Source organism: Atta colombica, unplaced genomic scaffold (genome assembly GCF_001594045.1).
Source record: "Atta colombica isolate Treedump-2 unplaced genomic scaffold, Acol1.0 scaffold321, whole genome shotgun sequence".
Classification (NCBI taxonomy): domain Eukaryota; kingdom Metazoa; phylum Arthropoda; class Insecta; order Hymenoptera; family Formicidae; genus Atta; species Atta colombica.
In genome coordinates, this window is record NW_017259428.1 from 382,155 (window position 1) to 392,143 (window position 9,989).

The following is a 9,989-nucleotide window of genomic DNA, read 5'->3' on the forward strand; positions in this document are numbered from 1 at the left end:
CATCACAACAACGACACAAAAAACAAAGTTTTCCAGAAAATAAATTTAAATCGTTAAAACTGTACTATTAATAATTCGCAATTTTGATGTAATGACAGAGGAATAAACGAATAGAGTAAATGAGTAGAAATCACGTAGAAAATTTTTAGTCTTCTGTTAATTTCGGTATTTTAATATTTTCTTTCGACGTACGAGATCGAAATAGCATCGGACAGATCAGGTCTTGCTGAGATCTCGTCGTCTCCGAGAAGAAACACTATCCTCGAGACAGGATACTCGGTATAAGAAGAAATCGTTGATGGTAAGCGATACGCACGAGTTTCCTGAACGCGCGTATGCATAAGACTTCTTTCGTTCGCTACGTTATGCTCAGTTTATGTGCCGACATATCGACCGATATATCGATCGCACATAGATGGATTTGGTTCGACGTTATATTAAGACGACGCGGCAATATCGACTTACATTACACGACCGAACGAGCATCTATCTTGGTGGGAACCGAAGCCCCATGAGCTTCTTGAGTTCTTCTTAACGGTTATGATCTCTCGGTTCGTCCGAGATTCTGAATCCTGCTCATGTCACGCTGTGAAGGATGAGACAATTAGACAAGATGTTTGTATTTCCGAAGATGTGCACAGTAGCAAAATAATGGCATCCGTACATTTTGATCCTAAATGCAGCTGACATAAGTTAATAAAGTTTAATGATTTGATTATATTTTTCGATTTTTTTGTTCTTATATTTGACACATTATAATGAACAACTTGAAAACGGTATTTTAAAAAGTATTAAGGATTAGTATCTAAGGCCGATTTTTAATTGATTGTATCATCGTGCGCAACATAACATCTTATCTAATTCTACTATGATAAGGCGAATTAGTATTCGCTGAAAGCACGTCGAACTCACATCACTTTTCTTTCTCGCCTCGAATAGCTTTAAGGAAAAGTTTGACAGGAAAATGTTGATATCTAACTAATAAGGAAAAAAAATGGAATATATTTTCATGATAAATTTACGAATGTAGCAATTCTGAATTATGCAATCATCGGTGCATTATGCGATTAAATATATAATATAATCCCAATTAGCTTAATTTAATTTACGTGCACTTAAAAAAATGTTTTAATAATACCAACAAGTACCAACAAGAATGACATTTTGGTAAAATCAAACAGAATTTCTGGTTATCATAATCAGAAATGAGTTGTTATTATATAACCAGAAATTCTGTTTGATCTCACTAAAATGCCATTCTTGTTGGTACGTTTTATTGATTTAATTAAAACGTTATTCTCTATGTAAAAATTCAGTAATTTGAGACGAGAAAAAGTTGGTTTTTTAAATCGCAACATCAATTGATAATAAAATGACTGCAGTATAACTTCTATGCAGTATAACTTCTATGCAGCTTGCTAATATCAAGGTTGCAGGCAGTCACGATCGCCTAGGCCGGATCTCTTTTCTCGGAGCACGGAGAAGAAATCTCTGAACAATCTTAAGTCGGTAGCGAGAAGATGAGGTCGATCGAATCGCCGGATAGCGGTAGCATTGCGGAGTGAAGAGATGAAGGATCGAAATGGTAGAAGAGAGCGGGGGCGGCGGCTAGATGGGAGGGAAACCGAGAAACGGCGAAATGACGGCGGTCGATGGATGGTTCGTTAAGTAGATGGCTGGTCGGAGGACTAAGCACCAAAACCACCTCACTGTGGTTTCACACCCGTGGAGTGAGAGAGAGAGAGAGAGAGAGAGAGAGAGAGAGAGAGAAGGGCAGAAAAAAGAAAGAGAAAAATATAGGACAGCAGTAAACAACTCGGAGTTCCTTTGGTCAGGACTCGTATGTTCCTTTGGCCACGGGATCGACGACGACGAGGTTGCGATCCTCCACGAAGAAGAACAAGAAGTTGCCTTCTGAGAATTGATCACCGGCGACAACGCGAGCATTAGCGTGACGACAATGATCAGCTGTGAATGGTCAGCTGCGATGAATGTTAAATCAACGATGATGACGACGAGCGAAATAGAGCAGCGTAACGTCGATCGTTAAATTATTACTCGAATAATCCAATGGAGAGTTCGAAGTGATCTGCTCTTATTTTTGTAGATCGGATTTTACGTTCCTCATTATGCATAGATGAAAGAATGGATTTTCCTACGCATAGGGGAATAAAGATGTAAATGACGTAGTTAATTTACATTTAATTATTTATCGTTTAATCGATATATTATGCAATAAGTAATCCAATCCACGTTTAACTTTATTATAATATGCATGAAAGTTTAAATTTAGAATATCACTAAGAAAAATGTTCTAATTGTACCAACAAAAAGTATAAACAAAATAAGTCGATCAGAATTTTCTGATTATTTCAATTAGAATATTTGATAAGTTTTATTATAAGTGTCTGATTTGTATACCTTTCTTCCAAAAGTTCAATTAATACGATAAGACTTTTCCAGTGTATTTATTGATCTGTTATTTATAAAAAAATGTAAATAAAATAATGTATGTGTAAAAATGATTACAAGGATATACATAAGAGAATGATTAAATGCATTATATAGGATAGTATTAATTGGAACGACAAATTTGAAAATGTCCCTAAAAAAACAGGGGACGTATGGTCACCGTACTAATAAAGCATTGTTAGACAAAAAAGGAAGAGCGAAAAAGAAGAAGATAAAAAGCGATCCTTCGTTCTGAATGGAATAGGACGTTATTTTTCTTTTCTCACTCGTCCTCTCATAGAGAATCATTCGAGAGAAGCGGACTATTATCCAACAGATGGTCCTGCCGACACCAATCCGAGTAGAGTGTTGTGTTAGTGCCTTTGTTTTGTTACCGTTGTTCCGGTAATTGCGGCAAATACACGGCCATTTTCGATAATCATCCCCTTCTGTACCCTGCCTGATCGTCCTGCATGGCGGTCCTCTTTGAGAATTTCGAAACGACCTCGACCTTCCGCTTAGTAGGCGTAACGACAGTTTTGCCCGAGAACTGATCGGTACCGACCTCGACCTCACCTCATAATAGAGCTCGGCCGATTTGAACGATATTCGAAACTATATCATTTGTACCTGTCGCATATATCAATGACTTGAACTTGTCCTACAAAGAAAAGATTGGCTGAATATGGCATAACAATTTTAATTAATTGCAGCAGCTTTAATTGCGTTAATCTATCCGCAATATTAGCAATTTAGCAATAGGATTTCGATAGGATTGCTAACACAACACAACCAAAAATTGATTGCTTCAGCTAATTAAAAATATTATGCCATATTTTACCATCTAATTTGCTGTAGCAGCTAATCTTTTCTTTCAATGTATTTCTAACAAATAGAACACTGGCCTAAGAAGAATAGCATGGAAATCCCCCAATCTATCATCAACAATTAATTGCAAGCATCACAAGATAACGTGATTGATGACGAATTCTAGTTAATGTTGTTACTAACGACAACTAATTGTAAGCATGACAAGTATTTATAATTACTGATAACGATGAATTCCAGTTACTATTGCTAAATAGGGGAAACTTGAAAGAGATTGTAACGAATTCGCGAGAATAGTATTTTACATATATTTTCCATATGAGAAGACAGAGGTATTCCCCACACGCGTAGCTTGCACGCGAAAATAGATAATTCCGACCAGTCTCATATTAATTTTCTTCGAAGCGTGAATAAAACGTTTAACAGCGATGAGATATAATTATCATTCAACAACGTGCTATTAACAGAGATTTTATTAGAAGTCTCGCAATACAAATTATGTATATCGAAATCTTACAGAGATAACTCTACAAAAAGATAGGACTGAGATAAATTTGCAATTTTTCATTTCTGAAGAAATTTAAAATATTTTTCCAAAAAGTAATGAAAAGTTGTCTCGATTTTTATATAAATTTTTTAAAAATTAAAAAAAAGTTGTTTTCAAAATTATTGAGTTTTCTGTAAGAGAAATCGGAATTCGAAATACATCTCGAAACTTGTCAATGATCAGTAGTAGTGAAGGGAACAAAGTGAATGGTGAATACCCTTGAAAACCGATTTTTATCATTAACCAGTCTTTATTCATTCAGTGATTATCATCAATGTTTTTACGGATTTTTCTCACCAATTGTTCCATTAGAAATGCTTGTATCTGTTATATATGATATATTGCTAATGTAAGTAAAGATCATCTAGGTCAATCTTTGATTTTTTTTAAGAATAAAATTATATAAACATTAAAAATTATTACAAAATACTAAAAAAATATATGCAAAATATAATATACAAAAGTTAAATTTTATATAATGTTCTATCAAAAAATCCAAAATCAAAGAAACGAATATTTTTACCAACATTTTGGAATATTTTATAATTCTACAATATCTTTCTAGGTGAGAATAAAATAGAATGGTATATAATATGTGTACATTTTAATTAAATGAAATGTTTCATCGCTTCGTACATATATGGGACAATGACACCGAAAAATTTCTCCGAATCGTATATGATTCATCGCATTATCATTTTTCTCTCTGTCTTTCTCTATGTTAAGAATGGTTTTGTACATAATCGGGACATGATACTTCAGAAACTTATGACCAGTAATAGCCATAAGACCAGTAATATTACTAATATTTCCAATAAATACAGAGCTGCAGAGAAAGATGACTTGACTTTTTTCGTGGAAGTGAGATTGCAATTATAAAAATTAATAAAATGACTTCCGCCGGAACTAGAATTATTAAATATTTAATAATATTATCATATTTAAATCACTCATTTATGTAGAAAACTCATTTATGTAGAAAAAATCCAGGAAGACATGATTTGAAAGTTACGAATCATTCGATCGTATATTTACACTTTTACTAGCACTTGTTTCGCAATCGTTGCTTTACTTAATGATCTTGATCTCGACGACGCGATGCTACTCGTTTCTTTCATACGAGATATATACGTACAATGCACATACATTCACTTCCAGCGTTTAAGTTTCCGTCGCGCCTACTTCGATTTATGACTCATATCAATTAATCTGCCTACGTTACTCACTCGAAACTCCGTTACCGACTCATACGATTTGCTGCGCATTTTAAGAAGCACGTTTTACAGTACACTGCCATAAGACGATTCAGTTCTTTAGTTTCTGACGGATTACATACGGAATTTATTTAAATTAAAATTTGATATATACGATTTCTTTTGAACATATTTATTGCATTAAAAATTTATTTTGAATTAAAATATGAAGGTAAAATATAAATCGTTTTGCAAATTATTTATGTCATTGGTCTTATTTGTATAGAAAATTGATCAATTAATCAAATAACATTTTCTGTTATAGACACGGGTATCGGTACTACAGAATGGGCTTATCCATCCACAGCGCCGTCTTATCCGGCTCCTCCAGTCAGCAGCAGTGGTTCCTATTCTCCTTTACCTGGCGGTGCGTTTTCATATCCAGGAGAATCATTGTCACATCATCCAACAACGGAACCGGTACCATTACCAACCGGTACGATTCATTAATACATAAAGTAATCAAAAAACTTGAATTCATTTACGTCGCTAATCCAGCAATGTGATTCGCCGACGCATTGCTAATTAAGAAACACCTACGACGATTTAATACATTCTGACGCATAACTCGTTCCGGGAAAAAGTTTCGTAACACGCTATCTCGAAGGTGTATCATTTGTATCTATTTTAGAAATTATATTATAGATAATCGATTTTTTAGATGTGGAAACTCTACAGAGTATAAATCACCTTATCATCAATTATATTTATAGAAATAGAAATGATTCTTGATCAAATAGAGCAAAGTTATACGCACAAAAAAGATTTTTGGAAGATTTTAATTATTACAAAGAAGGAACGATTTTGTTGAAACATCTAAAATTTTACTGAAAACAATCTGAAACTAATTTTGTAGCAGATCATTAAAATAATTTGATTGGAAATTTCAATTGATTGTTAGAACATCAAAATTTTTTACAACGATTGCTCATCAATTTTTAATTTTTGGCATCATTCTTTCGATAGTTCAGCAAAATTATTTTAAATATTTTAGCAAAAGCGTTTTTTCCATGTAATAATTAATATCTAAAAATTCACCAACATTACAAGTTATTTAATGTTTTTATTTGCGCATTTTGTTATAAATATCCTTTATAATAAACGAAATTTTGTAAATTAGTAGACTGTAGAGACTTTGTAATTGTTTTCACGATTATCGAATAATTTGCAAATCGGAACATTGTTTTCTGCTTGCAGTACTTCCTTCGGAAACTCAACAGGATACCTACACGCCGAATTGCGTGTCCATGTACTCAGGACATGGCACCTCGCCGACCACGTCCTTGCCCTTGGTGCCGACCAGACCCAGCGACCCTGACATTTTTGCCGGTAGTGGCACGGGCAGTGCGGGTAGCCCGGGTTACCATTACAGTTCCTGGACACCTGGTCCGGCGACCCCGGTCCCAGTGGCTTCCCACAATTACAATCCCAATTATCAAGGCTACTACAACAATCCGAGTCAGAATTACATCACAGGTCCGACACCGATGGTCCTCTATCCTCAGCTATACAGCACCGTCAATCAAAACCAGATTCATTTGCATCTGCACGGCGATCTGAGTGAGGAACAGGTCACTATAGCCGGTGGCAATCTTACTATCAGTAGTATTCGAGAAATCGGCGTACTTGGCGAAGAAAGCGAGCAAAGAAATGATGTATGGAGACCATACTAAAAAGAAGAAATCTGTGTTATCATTGAAATTATGCGACATATCGTGTGTGCAACTTTCCGCTAATGCGCAATTTTCCGAGTGTGGCAATATAATTTCTAATTAGTGCTCTAATTAGTGTAACAAAGACAGCAGGATCTGTACCAAGTACTTTCTAGAAGAAAGATGTGCATAAGATAAATGCTGTGTGAATAGCAATATTTCTTCGGATCATCCGCAATTATGCGAATTAATGCGTCTGTAAGAACCCAGGTGAATGATATCCGGTATGATTTCCCGTAGTGCATCGCGTATATGAAAGTAAAAATTATTGACTCATTCACGTTGCAGCGAAGTGAGAAAGTGAGAAACGAACTTTACTAAAAAAAAACTTTTTCAATTTATGAAAAACCATCCAGTAATGAAAGATTTCATTAAAGACTCCTAATGAGATTAATCAATGAGTGAAGAATCGTCATTGTGCGCACAAAAGTGAAGAGTCTTTCGATGTTTCATAGTGTATTTGAAATTAATTCATTCATGTTGAACATGAGATGAAATGAAATAAACTTTATTGAAAAAAAACTTCTTAGAGATTAGCGAGTCTCTGCGAAATCTAATTAAATAAAATTAATAAAACTGATCAATGATTGAAGAATCGTTATGTGCGCGCAAAGCGGGATCTTCATTCGATTGTAAAACGAGTTGAGAATCGGATCATGAAAGTATCATTTGATTCTTGAGCGGAAAAGTTAGTCAAACCCTGTAACGTTGTAAATATACACATATTTTCAGAAATGAAATAAATTTGCTCGATAGGTTTTTAAATCCTTTCTCTTGACATGGAAAAGTTTCAACACGAGTATCAAGAATAACCAAATACATTTGAAAAAATTCCTCTTATATCCATAGAATATACTATGTGAATAAACTTTTTTAAACTCTTTCACAAATTCGAAATTAATTTCAGAAATAATGAACGGATCATTCCGTCTTCACACATAAATGCGATAGAAAACTTTTCATTCGCACGGGAACGAACTATAGCGACGCTGTTGTCTCTTTCGTCATGGGGGAACAGATAACCCTTTTTACGAGCGCAGCAAGCTCTATTTAATATTTAAAGCACGTTGGAAATGACGAACGGATGGATAGTTGCGGTCTGGCTGGTCGCGACATCGTCGGTTCGTCGTTCTTGCGTCCCTTTATTAGCGAGTCACCCCATGCTGCCTCGCGTCAGCTAAATCTTTAAACTTGCCTCACCTAAATTAGCCCATAGCATATTTTGTGCAACAGCTAATTTATTTATAAAAAATCATACAGGTAACACCTAAATTACAGTCACATCATATTTAAATTAGAATAATTCTTTTGAAATCACATGCCTTTGCACTCTAATTAAACGTGAAAAGATTAAATAATTAATTTTTCACTCAATTTTCCCATCTTCTCTTCTTTCACAATCTTCTTAAATTTATTGGATTTATGGACAATACATAAATTTTAAGTCAGAAATCCGTCGGAAACAATACGCCACGAAGATGTACCATCGCATTTGATAGAAAATAATAGAAAATAATAGAATATCGTCTAAAAATACGATAGAATGAAATTACTACGCTACTGGCTAAGAACTTAATAAGCGTCTTGGGGATTTTGCTGTTTGACAATATATATATATATATACGAGAACGAAGTAATCTTCATAAGTAACTGAAATCAAAGTATAATAAGAGACTGGAAATACTAAATGTCTACTTCCCAGTTACAAGTAATTTCTTCTTGTTTTCTTCTTTAATATATAACCACATTATTTGTTTCTATAAATAACTACAAGACTAAAAGTATTCAGAAAGTATCTAAAATAAAAACAAATGTTAGTTTCTCATTAAAATTGATTGAATCGTCACAAGTAATTTATGAAATGAATCTTTGCAAATGCTCCACTATTTCTTCGCAATCATTAAAGAGTTAAATGATGAAAAAGGGGTTTAATATCTGATATTTTTCATTTTTGTTTCTTTTTCCTCTTGATAATAGACAAAAGTGAGAGGCAAAATATATTATTACGATCGAAAGTACTGATAATGGTGGAAAGCCGGACGAAAAATTCTTCCTACTTCAATGACTTCACACTTTGGAGAGATCTCTTCACTCTTCCCCACTTCTCTTGTTTACAGCCTCGACGCGTCCTACGAATAGAACGCCACGAATAAAACCACGGAATAAGCCAAGGCGGCCGTCGCTCGTAAGCTTCTCTCTTTACGAGGATGACTCGACTCGCAGTCAACCGCAGACGAGAGTCTCCCGCCCTTTCTACGTCCGTTAAAACGAACTGAAATACGTTTCGTCTCGCAGGAAATGGTCGACATCTTTGGTACCAGCCGAGCATGGCCGATGGGAATAAATCGCGTAATAGAACTCGCGACCCTTGATCGAAACAGTCTTTAAATCCTTGATAAAATATTGTTCGAGAACTTAATATGCATCCAGTTTTAGTAAAACACAATTGACAATAAAAAAGATTAAAACATATAAAACAATATAAGACTCTTAATTTAAAAAAACAATACAAAGGGCATGTAGAGTCGATTAAATAATTACTTATTCGAATTTTAATAATATAATATATTTCATGTCTTAATAATTCTTTTACACTCAATATTGTTTAATGCCCTTTATAATCATTGTATTGTTTTTTAAAAAAGCTTAAAAAGATTAAAATTATTTATATTAAAAATTTAAATTATATTCCTAAACAAAAACGTGCAACAATAGTTACTTATTGTCAGTAAGTATTCATAGTAATAAAATAGTACTCAGATATCAGAATTCATTTATTTTAACTTTCATACATCTTATTAGAGATATATGTTTCGTACTGTATATATATTTTCTTCCATTTACTGTATATATATTTTCGTGGACACGCATCTTTTAGCTGTATTGAAATCTATAACGATTTTCCAGTCGCACTACTTTTCATACATCTAGATGCATTTTGGGGAAAAACGGAGGATAGGCACATTTTATTATCAATTATTAATCCTTCCATTTAAACCATCTGATGTTCAACAACATTTATAACATTTATGGAATACACCATACGTAGAGAAACATCGGACATAATATCTGATATATATATATACATCAACGTTCAATTATAATCTCTACGGCGTTACAAAGGAAATAAATTAAATAAATAAATAACACCAACTATACTTACGTTATGTATATAACGTAATATATATATATATATAT

General features: G+C 33.9%; 1 protein-coding gene across 1 annotated transcript in view; it reads left to right on the plus strand.

Moving 5' to 3' along the window:
• Positions 1–7,095, plus strand: part of LOC108690433 (protein lozenge-like) — a 37,423-nt gene extending 30,328 nt beyond the window's left edge. Inside the window, exons 5-6 of the mRNA XM_018197724.1 lie at positions 5,345–5,515; positions 6,277–7,095. Coding sequence (XP_018053213.1) covers positions 5,345–5,515; positions 6,277–6,752 — 647 coding nt within the window. The 3' untranslated portion in view covers positions 6,753–7,095. The remainder of the gene's footprint in view (positions 1–5,344; positions 5,516–6,276) is intronic.
• The last annotated feature ends 2,894 nt before the right edge of the window (positions 7,096–9,989 follow it).